General features: G+C 39.3%; 1 protein-coding gene across 10 annotated transcripts in view; it reads left to right on the top strand.

Moving 5' to 3' along the window:
• MEGF10 (multiple EGF like domains 10) overlaps positions 1 to 16,823 on the top strand; it is a 340,065-nt gene that overhangs the window by 291,296 nt on the left and 31,946 nt on the right. For all 10 annotated transcript variants that reach the window (XM_037509425.2, XM_054694471.1, XM_054694465.1 and 7 more), the window contains 4 exons: positions 5,956 to 6,130; positions 7,421 to 7,541; positions 8,322 to 8,485; positions 11,092 to 11,194. In XM_037509425.2, coding sequence (XP_037365322.1) covers positions 5,956 to 6,130; positions 7,421 to 7,541; positions 8,322 to 8,485; positions 11,092 to 11,194 — 563 coding nt within the window. The remainder of the gene's footprint in view (positions 1 to 5,955; positions 6,131 to 7,420; positions 7,542 to 8,321; positions 8,486 to 11,091; positions 11,195 to 16,823) is intronic.

Genomic DNA, 16,823 nt, shown 5'->3' with positions numbered 1-16,823 from the left:
TTTTATTGACATGAACACTGTAATAGTTTGACATAGGTCACATGTACCTAAGTATGTTTTAACCAAAGGGTACATGGAATTAACATGTATGTGACAATCACATAAATGGAAAGAATTTAAAAATCAGATACTTTCATGAAATTGATACATTTCATGAAGATGTATCAAATAATCAGATTATAAAACAGCCTATTAAATGCTTCCCTAAATAATAAAAGCTAATTTTTAAAAGCTAAAAATAAAAACCAGAAGAATCTTGATTTTATGACTGTCTTATTGAATTCACAGTGAACTATATATCTGATTTTTATGTCTTTTACTACTGTGTAAAATTCCTGAAAAAAAATTCCTTTGAACTAAAAGGTATAGAATCTTTATATTAATTGAAAGTGTATCTTGTTCACTTTGCCATTTAATCATGCAAATGGAGCTTGTTATTACATCATTCGCAATGTACATTATCCTAAAACCTTTTCATTATAACTGAGATAACAAAAACAATGCAAACCATTAGTTCTGTGGACATACATTGCAGCTATGTGTGTGTGTGTGTATATATATATACATATATACATTTGAGCAGGAGTATATATTTGTTAGCTTTTGCTGCATTAAAAAAAAAACTATTCCAAAACTAGGTGTTATTAAAAAAACATAATTAGTTATTAACTAATTATTTTTTTACTTGACTATTTGGGCTCAGCTCTGCTTGGTAGTTCTGCCACTGATGTCCCTGTATTCAGTTCTCAGAGGCTGATGGATCCTGGAATTCCTTACTCACACATCTAGCATTTGGCTGTATGATGGGAGTGGCTGAAACATATTTGTCCAGTAGGTTAGCTTGAGCTTCTTTATACGGTCACTGACTATCAAAAGTAGCAAGGGACAGGGTAGGCCCCATCATGCAAATGTTTTTAAATCTTTGGCTATTTGATGTTCACTAATGTTCTTTTAGCAAAGCAGGTCAACTAACCAAGTCCAGATTCAATATACTCCACCTCCTGATAGGAGGAGTTGCAAAGAATTTGTAGCTATTCTTATTTTTCCATCTCTCATAAGATTGAGAGGAATTTAATTATATTTATAAGTAATGTTATTATTTTAAATCAAAATTGCACAGTTACAGCACCTAAAGACATTCATTGTGACCTGGAATTTCAACTGTAAGTGAATTTTATGCTAAAAATTATTTTGAGCAGGAAAATGAAATTTGGATTTAGTAAGATTTTGCATGAGATAAATATATTAGATCTTGTTAACAAGGACAATTAATAGCTGTCAGCAAGTAGGGTATGCCTATTTGCAAATGCCACCTAATTGTCATTGCGTTGAGTATTAATAACAGCTAAGGAAATACATAAAAGGGAATTCAATGACTCATTCTATTTTTAATCAATATTGTATTGAACTCTATACTAATTTAACTCTTAAAAAATTTACTAGAATATTTGTATCTAGTTATATGTGTGTATAGAGCGAGAGATATTCCTAATGTGTCTAATCCTACTTTCATATACACAAAGTAGTCTGTTCTTTAGAAAGAGAACAGGTAGGAGTATATCACCCTTCAACTTTGAATCTGCTGCTCTAACATCAACACGTAAATCTCATTACCAATTAAGCTGCCTGCCTGAGAACCCATCAAATGCCTCCAAAGTGCTCTGGCTTCCTACATCTAATTACAAATTGCAGAATACTAATTTTGGTGTCAATCAATCTGAGAAGCAGTGTGCTGCACTAATACTCACTGGGGGGCCTTGAATATCAATTTCTCTATCTGCCTCTTGCTTAGTTCAATTCTCCATCCCAAACTGTCTACTTTGTTTAACATTTATGTCTATACCAAAAATATTACTTCTGCTTTTTAATATAAAAAATATTTTCTGGGCCTCACTGGTGGCGCAAGGGGTTAAGACGCAACCTATGAAGCAATCTGCAGCCATTGCAACATGAGTTTGATCCCCACCCAGGGAGGTACCCACGTGGTGGAGCAGACCTCTCCTGACTCATCCGCTGCTCCCTCAGCAGTATAGTTCGGTCAGTCTGCCTGGTCAGTTCCCTACTCTGTCTCTGGTGAATCCTCTCAACCCCCACACCTCTGGCCTGTACCCTAGTTCTTGTATGCATAAATAAATAAATCTTTAAAAAATAGTATTTTCTACTGTCCCTTTTTGTAGTAAGTTAGGTACACTAATTTAACCAATTCATCACTTGAAATATTTCTTTTTCCTTTTTTCAAATGTAGCAACTTACTGAAATAAATTTTAATTTGTTCTGTTTTTGCACAATACAGGCTTTTATTGGTCCTGTTGACCCTTTTTATCTGTATTCATCCCAAATTTTAGCAATTCTGTTTCATATCTAGCCCTCCTCAAAGGCTACTGTAACGTTTCTTTTTTCTTGGTGTAAAACAAATAAATCTGGATTCAAATTTGAGTCTGCCACTGTCTGTGTCAGATTCTGAATAAATTACTTGCTCTTTCTAGACTGTGTTCCCTCATTTATAAAATGGGATCATACCTAACACCTCGAATGGTTGTGAGGATTAAGTGAAATAAAGCACATGGATTGCTTAGCATGGTGTTGGCACACATTCAGTGCCACTTACAATATTATCATAAACATCACATAAGTAAGTGTTCCATACATAATTGTGAGTCCCCTTTAAGCTATGACTTTGACATTTTAAGAACTAATTTTAAGGGAGATCTTGCCTTCGCCTTTGTGTTTGCAGATATACAGATTGTAATTTAATATTGCTTGCTGAGATATTGGGGGGTGGGAGTAGATTAATGTACGAAAGCAAGATCCCTGGTCAACCAAATGTGACATTTTACTATTCACTCAACTGGTATTAACTATAGGCCTATAGTGTGCCAGGGACAGGTAATAAAACAGACTTAATTCTTGCCCTTATGAAACTTGAAGTACAGAAGGGAATGGAGACATTAAATGACTATAAAAATAAATGAAAGCTTATAGATAGTGATAAGTGGGATGAGGGAAAAGAGCAGGGTGTTATGAAAAAGAATAAGAAAATAGGCCTAATGGGGCTTCCCAGATGGCACAGGCTGTTGAGCACAGTGCTGTGAAGCTGTCCGCAGCCTCTGCAGTGACAGTTTGATCCCCACCAACTGTGGAGCAACCCACATGGCACAGCAGACCTCTCCTGTCTCACCCGCTGCTCCCTCAGCAGTGTATTTCAGTCATTCTGCCTGTTCTGATCCCCGCTCTGTCTCTGGTGAATCCTCTCACCCTCCCACGCATCTGGCCTGTACCCCGGTTCTTTTATAAATAAAATAAATCTTAAAAAATTATCAACCTAATGTAAACGTAAGTAATGTGAAAAATCCTCTAAGAAAGAGCTATTTAACTGAACTGAAAGGATAAGATGGAGAGGTAGGCAGAATGGGCAATAGCATTCTAGTTATGTGGGAAAAGCATCAGAAGTCTTTAGGTTGAAAAATCTCAATACTTGGGGGCCTCCCTGGTGGCACAGGTGGTTGAATGCTGCACTGTGAACCTGTCTGCAACCTCTGCAGCATGGATTTGATCCCAGCCAGCCGGGGAGATACCCATATGGCAGGGCAGACATATCCTGTCTCCCCCGCTGCCCCCCTCAGCAGTGTCTTTCAGTCAGTCTGCCTGTTCTGTTCCCTGTTCTGTCTCTGGTGAATCCTCTCACCACCCTTCCACACATCTGGCTGTACCCTGGTTCTTGTATGAAAGAATAAATAAATCTTTAAAAAAACTCAATACTTGTAGAAACTGAAAGAAATTCAATGTGTTGAGAATAATAATAAAGAGATAATAATGATGAAAAAAGAGATTGGACAGTAGGCAGTAGCCAGATAATGAAGGCCTGTGGATCATATATATATATATAGGGTGGTCATATTTCTGGTGTCCTCAAAAAGCATCTGGTTTAGGCCTTTGTCTTAATAATATAGTTATTAGTAACTCTCCCTTCATTCTTAAAAATGTACTGGTTTAGACAATTCTATAATCAGTAACTATATTTAGTAGTATGGATTTTATTCTAAATGCAGGTGGAAGCCTTTGAAGAGTTTTACAGAGAATGATATGATATGACCTTTTACAGAGAATGATATGACTTTTTAGTTGATGAAGCATGAGTATATGCAGGGAGAAAAGTTGAAGTCTGTTCAGGAGTTTGGCTCAGACTAGAATGTTACCAGTGACAATGAAGAGATGTGGATGGATTCAAGAAATGTTGTGGACTTAGACTGGTTAAGTCCTAGTGATTGAATGCATATAGGAGATGAAAGAGGAGGAATAACTATTTGATTTCCAGTTTGAACAACCAAGTAAATGGTGGTACCATTTGAGACAATTGGGAGCAGACAGTGAATGAGGAGTGAAGAAAGGGAAGAAAGGGTATGGCTCTGTTTGTGATACATCAAAACACAGATAGCACAGAGATGCCAGATGTTTGTTTAAGCATAAGTGATTCACCTAAAAATAGGTAGATCTGAACAGATTCAAGTAGATGTGAGATTCAAGATTCCCTTTTTTGAATCCAGACAGATTCTCAGTGCAAGAAATTATTTTAAATGTAGACTTCTATTAGTATATCTCTTCATACCATGTTTTCTGAGCAATGCTTGTGACAGATGCCTACCCTTTGTGAGCACTTAGTTGCTGCAGGGACCTCAGAGTGTATTTAAATAAATTTCTGAAAATAAGAAAGAAAACTGTCCAACTCATAGGTTGTTTTTTCTGCAAAAAAAAAAAAAAAGATAGGAAATGGGATTTTAGGGTATGGGTTGAAGGCATCACTGTGCAGACTAGAATGTTAGGTCCAAGAAAATTATGTGCTTTTGCTAAGATTACCCAGGTAGCAGAAAAACTAGAATTTCATCCTCAGTCTTCATCCTTCCCAATATATAACCATTTCCAAGAGTGATAAATTTATGAACAGTCCTCTGAGACATCACTTAGCAAATACCTAGTTGCAACAGTGATTTTGTTCTTGGTCCTTGTTTAAGGGAGGATTTTATCTCCATCAGTGGGGAAGATTAAACAGTCTTCCAATTGTGTGCAGAATTAGTTTGATTGTTGATTTTCTCTGTAGTGAGGAGCACATGTGTTTTGAGTGCCACAGGGTGTCCTATTGTGTCAGCCTCACTAACACATGCATCTTCGCACAGCTGATATGTCCATTTGCTGTGGAGTGACAGCTGGCTGCTTGACCTGCCAAGGTGGCAGCTCTTTCAGGTAGAGGCAGCTGTTCCTCTGCCAGGTACATGAGGCCAAGAGAAGAAGCAAGGTCTCTGCATTTAGAGTTCCTTAGACATCCCTGATTAAGTGATTTTTTTTTTAAGATTTATTTATGCATACAAGAATCGGGGTACAGGCCAGATGCGGGATGGTGAGAGGATTCACCAGAGACAGAGCGGGGAACAGAACAGTCAGACTGACGAAATACCCTGCTGAGGGGAGCAGCGGGTGAGGCAGGAGAGGTCTGTCTTGCCATGTGGGACCCTTGCCGGTGGCTGGGAATCGAACTGGCGCTGCAGAGGCTGCGGACAGTTTCTTAGCACTGCGCTTAACCACCTGTGCCACCAGGGGAGGCCCTGATTAACTGATTTGTATTGTTCATTGGATGACATTCTTTAGACCTTTTCATTAAGTTGACTACTTATTGAATTAATACTTTTGATTTACAAAAAAAAAAAATGTACTTTTGGACAAAAGCACAAGGTTGTGATAGTCATCCTGTTAGAGGATGATGCTGATTACATGCAACACTCCTGTAGTACCAGTCAAGTTTCATTCCATTAATTAAATCATACCAACCCTGGAAATGAAGTTTAAATTATTGTGCATGGAATTATCGCACATTCAGTGATCATGGCTAAATAAACATTTGTACGGGCCTTGGGTGTCACGTTTACCCAAGAGTGATTTGTTTCTTTCATCCATGTCTCTCAGCTGTCACCCCATGTCTGGAGAGTGTGCCTGCAGACCGGGCTGGTCGGGACTCTACTGTAATGAGACATGTTCTCCTGGATTCTACGGGGAAGCTTGCCAACAGATATGCAGCTGCCAGAATGGGGCTGATTGTGACAGTGGGACTGGAAAGTGCACCTGTGCCCCAGGATTCAAAGTGAGTGACCTGGAAGGAGACAAGGGGTACACTGTGGAGCATATTGATACCATGATTTATAGGACCTTTTTTGAAGTACAAGGAGTGTGCTAAAATCACTCACATCATTAATAAGAAAAGCAATAAGAAAAAAGTAGCCATGGAACATATAAGTTAAACCTTAGAATGACTGGGAAAGCTGGTAAAACTACAAGTGTGGCACTAATATTTAGTTATCCAATTAATATATATCATGAAGTATGAGGTATTTCAATTATTCCTTTCATGATTGTTCTGCTGTGTTTTATAGCCAACAAATACATTGCTTTCCAAGTTGGATATGTATTATTGTAAACAACTTTTGTTTCAGTCTCATGCAACTTGATGACATATATCAAGTTAGCATACATTATACATTTCTATTCAATGGTTAATAGTTTTGAAAAAGTTTTTGGTTTCCTTGAGAATCTGGACCTCACAAATATGTCTATAAACTAGTAGAGCAGAATTTTGCCCAGTTTGTAGCATTTCCTAGGTAGGAATCTTTGTTTTAAAGGAAAATGGGTGGTTCTTGAATTGATTTCTCCCATTTTATAGAAGAAAACACTAAACCATGAAGAATACTAGTGATTATTCCAGATAGAATAATGTGGAACAAGTGGATTATAGAGTCTCAGCACTCTATAGGGTTTTCTAATCCATGTCACAATTCTTTGGTTGAGCTCTTGAATTCACCTTGTCTTAGGAGACTTCTGTTTTTAAAGATGCCCTCCATCCATGACTGGACGTTTCCAGTCACCGTTGGTAACCTACTTCTAAGTTTAACGCTCACTGTCAGATAATAAATTGAATCAGGCTACTGATTGAGTGTGTGTATTCTGTTGTATTGCTTTACCCACTAATCATATTACATATTATACCAGGTTGTCTAGAATGCATTGCAATGTAATATATAGTTCATATTTATCTTTATTTATTGACAGTAATTTTACAGCTACAGTTTATTGTTATATATCTAGTTGTCTGAGCAAGGACAAATTTTGTTTTTGCTAGGAAAGAAAACTAATGAAGGCAGCAGAATTTTTTTTGGATCCCATTTAATCTTTTATCCTAATCATAGGCCAGCTAGCGTTACACTTAAATCTCAAAAAATTGTGTAGTGGTGACGGTATAGCTACTTTCAAAAAATACAATGTGTTAAAATTAGAAAGGGAATAAAATTAGCATCTCCAAGATATATTTTTGTTTATTTGCATTGACCTTGTTTCAATTGGTAAAATTGCATGCCTTTTTCTATTTGTGCCTGTCTAGGGAATTGATTGCTCTACCCCATGCCCTCTGGGAAGCTATGGGATAAACTGTTCCTCTCTCTGTGGCTGCAAAAACGATGCTCTCTGTTCTCCTGTGGATGGGTCTTGTACTTGCAAGGCAGGTAAGTGGGTGAATGAGTCTTCTATCTACCCCTTGACCTGTGTTTTCTAAAGGCAGAGGAAAGAAAAATTTTCCGGGGTTGTAGCTCCAGCTGCACCAAACTTGGGGGCCTGAACTCAGCCAGCCCCTTCTCCAGGGTGGGCTCTCTTGATTTCATAAGTCATGGGAAGAAGATCACATAGGATGCTCTAGTCTGTGGCATTGTCCCCAGGTCTAAAGTCTATAAGTCTCTTTGGGGCAGAATAGGCAAGATGACATGTGTCCAGGCTCCTAAATTGACTAACCCGAAATAGTGACAAGAAATATAGCCAAGCACTGATGTCATGTGTCTGTCAATAGTTGGTGCCACAGCTAGAATCTTGAATACTCACTGTTCATGGTTAAGGGGATCATGCTGTCAAGACAGGGTTCCTCTTTCAATATAAACCTTCTCTCCCTCCCAAAGAATGTTCCACTTTTCTGACCAGAACTAAAGTCAGCATTCCATGGTGCATGTCACTTTGTATCAAAGGTGCTCCCACTACATCTCTCTCCCCCCAGTAGCCTAGAAGTGCTTCTCTCTGTTCTTGAAAGATCACACAGCACACATGGCTACTAGGGGCTTTTGTTCACTTCTGATGGAGGCTTTATTTACATGGCAGAACCAGCGCTCTCTGTGCTGGGGCTTGGGGCACTGCTGTGCATCTCCAGGATGTTTCCAAAGGGAAATGTGGTTTGGAAAGGCTGGGCAAACTCCCTGCTGTCTGTTTCCTCATGTGCTCTGGCGTTCTTGTCACTGCAGGCTGGCACGGGGTGGACTGCTCCATCAGCTGTCCCAGTGGCACCTGGGGCTTCAGCTGTAACTTAACCTGCCAGTGCCTCAACGGGGGAGCCTGCAACACCCTGGATGGGACCTGCACATGTGCACCTGGATGGCGTGGGGAGAAATGTGAACTTCCCTGCCAGGTACGCCAGTGCCCCAGCTGGGAAGGTCTGGGAGAAGCTGGTGTCCAAGGCTTAGCTTACTTCTGCACTTTTCTTGACTTAAAGAACTTTTCTTGACTTGGTATGAACCAAACCGTAGTGACTATTCAAAGAATTGAGGTGTTTAAACTCAGATTGAATATAGGTTTCAAAAAGGGACAAACATGGAAATTGGTTAGGCAGCTTTGTGAGAAAGACTTTCTTCTTTTCTTCCATCTCTATTTCGTTTCCCCACAGCTCCCCTCTATTTTCTCTGTTCTTACACACCCATCTATTCGTGGCAGCCAGTCAACAGCATTTGTCAAACATCCTGTATAAATAAGCCTGTCAACTCTCTAGGTATTGTGTTTCCATTATAATGGAAATCCCTCAGGCTTTAGGGTGGAAAGTGGCAGGAATTGAAAGGGGGTGTGACTGGTGTCACAGAATGCTGATGGAGGTGGTGAAGTAAGGTCTGGAAGCAGCCATCTTTTAACATAAATATCTCTGAGGTCACAAGAATCTCCAAACATTTCCCTAGTTCAGTGCTGACTCCGCTTCCTTGAACTGCTTGGAAGATACACAGCATTAGAAATCCCAGCCTGTGTCCACCACACGCTGATAGAGGGCAAGTTGGGAGGTGCATTCTGTAGTAATCTACCTGAAGCAACTAGCAACTGGCCTATTTCTTTCCCTCTTTCCCATCACTCTTTCTTCTTATCACCATCCTTTCTCCTGAGCCATTAAGCATTGTCTCAGTGGTGTGCCTTCTCTGCCTCAGGGAGACCATTCAACGGGGTGATACAGTCTGACTGACCCCTGACCTGGACCCCTTAAGAACAACCCCCCATGGAGACATTTTGTTCCTGGGTTTTCTTTTTATTAAGTACAACCCATTTCCCAACACAGAGAAGCTCCTACCCTGGGTCACTTTCCAACCCTGCAGAACAAAGTTAAGTTAGCTATGCTGCTCCTCATGCCCCAGTGAACAAATTATCAGAGCTCTGAGAGGGGCTTAAAGGTCACCTTTCACTCCCAATCTGATTGTGGACAAGGCAAAGCCCCTGGTGCAATCTGGTCCTGTTTTATATATTAAAAGCCATAATAAAAGTTGGTGGTTTAGTGGCTCATATTATGGCAAAGTAATTCCATGCAGCCCTGCCAAAAATCAATGGGGCCTAAAAAATTGTTTTTAATTCTAAAAAGTCCTAGACAAATGACAATGCCATCAACCATCCACTACCTGTTTTATTGTAGTCCTCAGGTCCGTCCCTCTGATGATTGACATGTTGTTCGTGGTTGGGTGGTATGAAATGCAGATGGAAACTACCAATACCTGATTGCTGTCCCTTATTTTTCCAATGGGACAAAAAACTAACATTCAGAATTACCAGTCATAGGAAGTAGAGAAAAAGGTTTTTTTTTGAGAATAAAATATTTTCCATCATAGTAGATTCTTTTTTTTTTTTAAGATTTATTTATTTATTTATTTATTTATTTATTTATTTATTTATTTATTTATTTATACAAGCACTGGGTACAGTCAGAAGCACGGAAGGGTGAGAGAATTCACCAGAGCTAGAGCAGGGAACAGAACAGGCAAACAGACGAAATACATTGCTGAGGGGGGCAGCAGGCACAGCAGGAGAGGTCTGCGTGCCATGTGGGACTCAAACTGGTGGCGGGGGATCGAACCGGTGCTGCAGAGGCTGCGGGCAGCCTCGCAGCCCAGCATTCAACCGCTGCGCCACCAGGGGAGGCCCATCATCATAGTAGATTCTTAAGCACATTCTCCACACATGTGGCAGGTTAATTACACCATATTAGGCATAATTATTAGACATTTGACATGGCTAGCACACAGGTTGGTGTCTTCAGAAAGGACAGTCAGATAGGGCTCCTTGCTTCCTGCAAAGCACCAATAGCTGTGCTCAGAAAGCGCAGATCTGTTTTGAAGTCCTGAACTGGAAGGGAAGTTTGTGAATCAGAAGTTCAGTGGAGTTCTGATAAAGTAATTTCACTGAGTGCCAAAGTACAGGGCTTATACAAATAAGGTTTCTTTACCCTTCCAGTAGAGGGCACACTCTAGTGAGTAGCTTTGTAGCCAGCTGCTTCCTCAGTCTTTACCACCAGTGGATTTGCAGTATGTCCGTTTTGCACAACGCATGTTACAGAGATCTCTCACCTCTCTTCTCCATTGGCTGGAGAAGCGCTGGCATTTAGAGAGTGGTGATGGCTGCAAAAAAATGGAAAGATGGCCCCAAGATCCAACAAAGTAATTTTTTATGAGTTGTGGCTTACAATAAGAAAAAGATTCTTTTCACTAATGGGCCTTTTTACATATATTTGCATATAAGCATATCAGCATATTGGCTTCACCATTTACATGTGCTGACCATTGTGTTAGACATTACTAAGTTTTGAGCAATTTTAAAACACTGACCTCCTGGAACCTACAATTGGGGGGCCCAAGCAGACACAGACAGAAGTGATTATAGCACATGAATTTCTGAGCAGTGTTTATAGGAAGCAACTGTGTCTGAAATGGCTAGCTGTGGCTCTTTGTCTCCCATCCCAGGATTTCCCACTCATTGTTGTCTTCCATGCAGGATGGTACATATGGACTCAGCTGTGCCGAGCGCTGTGACTGCAGCCATGCAGATGGCTGCCACCCCACCACGGGCCATTGTCGCTGTCTCCCCGGATGGTCAGGTGAGAGCCTAGGACCAACAAATGAAATGGAAAACACACCCAGTACTATTCCTTGCTATTTCAGAGAAACATGCAACAGGTCAACTGGCAGAAAAAAATGAAAATAACAGTAAAGTCTCCAGTAAGATGGCTCATTTTTACCCAATAAGTAGTACTGCTAGAATTTGTGATCCAAGGGTAACTTTTTTGTTGATTTGCTTAGTAGTTTTCTTGAACCTTTGTGTAAGGTCCACCTGTCAGAATTCAGATAGACAAGAGGGCAAAAATGTAAATTGCTGTGAAAAATTAGCTAGACCTCTGTGGTACTTCTGAGGGATTGAAAAAGTTATTGAAATAAACCTTTATGAATATGACTATGTTTACTATAGTGAGGCAAATATTAAATGTTAATATGGTTAATATACACATTAAAATTTTTATTACTCATCATAAAGGTTTTTAAACTTCCTTTTTCTCATAATAGTGTTCATAAAAATTCATAATATGATTACCAATTTTCTAACCACAGCTGGAAGTTTCTCCTTATTGATAGGGTTTCATGGCGTCTGCTAGGGATTTTATCAAACTAACATTTCTTAGAAGAAGAAATGTTATTGCTTTGTGTTTTTATTTCCATTTCCTTAGTAAATAATGATGTTGAGCATCTTTTCATGTATTTATTGGCTATCTGTGTATCTTCTTTATAGAAATGTCTATCAGATACTGTGCTTATTTTTAATTGGATCATTTTTTATTATTGAGTTATAAGTTTTTTATGTTTTCTAGATTATGTGACCCTTATCAGAGATATGATTTGCAAATAACTTCTCTCATTCTGTGAATCAGTTTTTCATTTTCTTCATGGTGTCCTTAATTGCAAAATGGTTTATTTTGATGAAGTTCTGTTTGTGTTATTTTTTTCATTTGTTGCTGGTGCTGTTAGTGTCAAATCTAGGAAACCATTTTCTAACCCAAGTTCACAAAGATTTCTGCCTCTGTATTCTTTGAAGAATTTTTATAGTTTTGGCTTTTACATTTATGTCTGTGGTCCCTTTGAAGTTTGTTTTTTATATAGGCCCTGAAGTAAGTGTCCAACTTCATTCTTTTGCTGGTCAATATCCAATTGTCCTACCACCATTTTTTGAGAACACCATTCTTTCCTCCATTGTTGTTTTTTAACAGCTTTATCAAAGTCAATTAAAAATAAATTTGAGAGCATTTATTTCTGGACTTTTATGATCTGCTTGTCAATTCTCGTAAAGAAATGAGTATGAAATCTGTAGATCAATGTGTGGAATTTTGCCTATTTAGAATAGTAAGTTTTTAGATCCTTGAACATAAAATGTCATGAATAAATTCTTTGGTAGTGACTATAAGGTTTGTTTTGTTTTGTTTTTAATTTGAGAGCTTCTTTGGTGAGCTCAAATTGTCATGTACTTGATTTATAGTATCTAAGAACTATCTTAAAAGACAGGTCAAGACTAGTATAAAAAACTATTTTTTTCAATGGGCTTATGTTATTTATTTGCCCCCAAATCCAGTAGTAAATGAAAAGCAAAAATTCCTTCATATTGAGAAAGATCCTTATGAGGTACTTGCTCATAACAAAAACTATTTTTTTTTTTTTTCAAAACAAAAACTTTTCCACAGACTCCAAGGACCCCCTTGGAGTCTAGTTCCTTCTTTGACTTGCAAAAGTTGGGATCACTCACTTCACAATATATTAACATTTCCATGTTTCTCTTTGACTCTTAGTTACTTCACTAGGGTTTTTGAAGGTCTCAAATGGAGTGACCAATACTACGTACTCAGAGACCACAGTGAAGTGAAATAGCATTTTCAACTCCCTGGAAAATTTAGCCCTTTCCTAATAAGAGAAGCCACATTTGTTTGAACCATATTCCACCAAATCATTTTGTCTTATGAATATCGAGGAAATGTGAGGTGTTCCTGAGTGTACCAGTCATTGTTCAAGCATCCACCTGCTTGGATGATTTAGAACCAGCCCTTGAAAACACAGTCTAGTATACATAAGAAAAGCAGGAGATATGATTTGGCCTGGAGCCAGCTAGAAAATGTGTTAGTTGCATTCCACAGTCTGGGTCATGGGGTAAAGACAAATTATCCCATCTGGCCTTGGACCTATGGAGCTCTTGTGGGAATGCAATGGCTTTGTCACACAACATATCTTGTAATCCTCTGTCCATCTGTGGTTCTACAAAGGGGAAGGAGTTTTGCTACTTCATGTTGCTCTGTAGCTTGTTGCCCTCATGTCTTTGCTTCATGACTCCAGCATCTTATTTCTCTGGGTCTTCTGTGTGAGCTGATGGTCTGTAGGCATCTGAGGCTGCTGTGAACTGTTTTTTTAGAGCAGTCATCTCCCACAGAACACACTTGGTATAAGAAAACATACGTAGAGGAAAAGAAAGTTACTAAAGTCCCAAAGAACACCCTATAATTGGATGAAGAATTGGTCTGTTTTTCTAAAAGGAAAGCTTGTTTTGAGTAAGTACCTCATAAGGGCCTTTCTCAATGTGAGGGAATTTTTGCTTTTCATTTACTAGTAGATTTGGGGGCAAATAAATAATATAAGCCCTGGGTACCAAGTTATTCTTGTCTTTTCCTCCCTGTTGCTGAGATTTCTGAAATTGTGTTAAGTGTTGCTGGATAGAGTAGTCATTTGCAGGTAACACTGAGGTTTTTCTGAGAAATTCATGGACTATAACACAAAGTCCTGGGATCTTCCTTTAACCAAATCAGCAGGAAGATACAGAGCAGCACCAAGGCCTGGTCACTGAGGACCTATTATGGGAAGAGGCAGAGTAAGCCTCTGGTTTGGAGCCTGAGATAAAGATCCAGAGAGCTTTATCAATCTTTACGTAGAAATCGACACACCGAAATTGAGGAAGTCATATGTTAACCTGATAATACCAGGAAATCGACTTGCTTTCTTTCATGTCATTCATGTGCCACTCCTGACAACTTCCTCTCTTTTCTAGTGTTTAACTGTCTTCACTAACAAGAAGGCAAACTCTGTTATTTCTACTCTAATTGGTAGTCCCATTTTACCTAGTCAAAAGTAAATCTTTAAAATATACCGTACAGATTAACTAAAACAAATGTTGCATTTTACTTTGCTTCCTAGATACTATTTTCAAAAGAAATATACTGTTTTTCAAAAGGAAAGGTATATGCTTTCATTGTATGTGGTTATTTAAAATATTAATTTATTGATATTTTAAAACTGCAGACAAATTTATCAACAAAAGACAGATTGCAGTGAAAAAAAAAGGGGGGGGGTGAGAAAATGAAACATCACCTAGAATATAGGTTGTGTCCTGGGCTGCTTCTCTCATGCCTCTGCTACAACACATGCAAACACACACGCACACATACACACACAATTATATAATGAAAGTGCCTTTCAAAATTATTATTATATAGTTCCAGTTGTGAATGAAGTATAACCAGGGGTGTGTGTGTGTGTGTGTGTGTGTGTGTGTGTGTGTATTTCCATAGTAGTGGAGTGATATGCTTTGTAAAGTATTTAAAAAAAAAAACAAAAGTAGAAACATGCTGACTTCCCCCTTTTCACTGAGTATCACGGCCAATCAAGATTTCATTCCAGCCATCTGGGAACATGTGCAGTCCCCATCCTGGTTCTTAAAGCTGGCTAAGATCACTGTCGCATGAGAATATTTTAAGGCTCTTATACCCAGTCCCCCACCTCACATTTACTGATTTAACAATGTGGAAGGTAGGCTAGGAGGAGAATGAAGATAATGCCAGCTCATAAAGCAAGTTTTGTGTTTTGTTTTTTTTTTTCTTTTTACAAATCTGGAAAACATTTAGAAATCCCTTAGGGTGTACTTCTGGGCAGATGGAGTATGAGCTGGATTTCTGCCCCCACTTAGCCTTGTATAGAGACTCTTGTATAGTGTACGACCTGCGCAACCTTACTTAGTGACCCTGTGGCATATGCAGTGGCAATTAGCAGTCTGTAAACCGGCTGCACTATGCCTTCCTACTCTTGTGGTTGAAGAGGTGGGGGAGTCCAGGGGAGCATTTCTGTAACTGAACCCTCACAACCAGTGGCAAAAGACCAGAGGACACCTAAAGATGCTTTGATACCGGTATTAAAAATTTATGTGCTGGACTGATAGAAAAGCAATGAGGATGCCAAATCAACATCGAAGAGTCTTGGGAAAGAAGGACTAGTCAGGCCTGTTATTATGGTAAGGAGGATCAGGAGGTTGGGATGAAAGCTGAGGTGCTCATCTAAGTCCATCCAGGAAGGGGCATGAGGAGGAGGAAAATAGACGAGTTTGTGAAAGAAGCCAGACCTATCTGCTCTTCTCAGCAAGCAGAAAGAGGCTTCTATGGCTCTGGGTGACCTAGCCATCTCCAGTACAGCCTCCCTTCCTGAATTTCCCCAAACACACAACACTGACCAGCTGAGTAAGTGAACTACTACTTCACATACTGATCTGTCTCTAAGTTATCTCTCATGCAACTTAGTGATGCCAGAGTTGATACAAAAGGGGATGCCTACCTTTTTTTTGTCTAGCAACAAATGAGTGCAAATTCAAGTGCAAATGAGTTTTCATTAATGTGTAGGCTCCCAAACTCTCACAAATACAAGTGCTTGCTCTCTGACCCTTTAGAGAATTGAGGGGTGGAGAGGGTGTTTGCACGTGTGTATGTCTGTGTGTGTGTGTAGTCTTGGGGGAGGGACTCATTAAAAGCAGAATGTGGGATCCCTGCAGTGTGGGTGGAGAGAGGGCCTCCTTTTCCCAAAAGAAGGGCTGCAGAAAAAGCCAAATTTCCCAGATCTCCCAATCTGCCTAGCAGTCTGTTCTGTTTGCTTTTATCTGATCGGGACTAAGGCAGACCATGCTGTCTTGTGTGTTTGTCTTGCAGCTACAAATGCAAATATCTCTGATTCTTCTGATGTAGCAAAATGTTTTTCTTCAACTTAGTTATTTATATAAAGTCAAGATCCTTGGTTTCATTCATTTGCAGGATATAAATAATCAGATAAAACAAACTGGCACATAGAACAAAAATAATTCTTAGAGTATGAAAAATATATTGGTTACCAGAGGGAATGGGGGGAAGGGAGCCAGGGATGGGGAAGGAGAAATGATTGGGCATTGCCCCTAGAGCACTGATGGAGGGTGAGTGAGGCGCCTGTAAATTATGGGCAAATAAATATAATTTGGAAAAGGATTCTTTTTAATTGGCCTTTAAAAATCAAAATAGGATTTAACAACAACTTGTTGAGTGTCTCCAAGTTGTTTTGCAGCCATAGTGCTTGGGTGCTGAGAACATGAAGATGAAGTGGCACCAACTCTCGGCCTTCAGAAACTCAGGTTCTCTCGGGACAGGCACAGAGATAGATCCATCAGTGATAACCTCCTTATGAACAGAAAACCACTAACCACTTCCTTAGCCAGAGATTTAAAGAAGTATTATGATTTAATACTGTGGTTCTTCTCACCTACAATCTCCAAGCCCAATTATTATTAACAAATCTCTCTCTTTGTCTCAACACATATTTAATAACTTGTCACTAAGGAACAAGACATGGAATCAAAACCATTTCTTTCATTCACTAATACCCCAAGTACTGCAATACTGGCATAAGAGA

The sequence above is a fragment of the Talpa occidentalis genome, unplaced genomic scaffold, assembly GCF_014898055.3.
Source record: "Talpa occidentalis isolate TD23 unplaced genomic scaffold, MPIMG_talOcc4v2.1 talOcc4.13, whole genome shotgun sequence".
NCBI lineage: Eukaryota > Metazoa > Chordata > Mammalia > Eulipotyphla > Talpidae > Talpa > Talpa occidentalis.
Note: the sequence above shows the minus strand (reverse complement) of the source record. Positions and strands in the feature narration are given on the sequence as shown.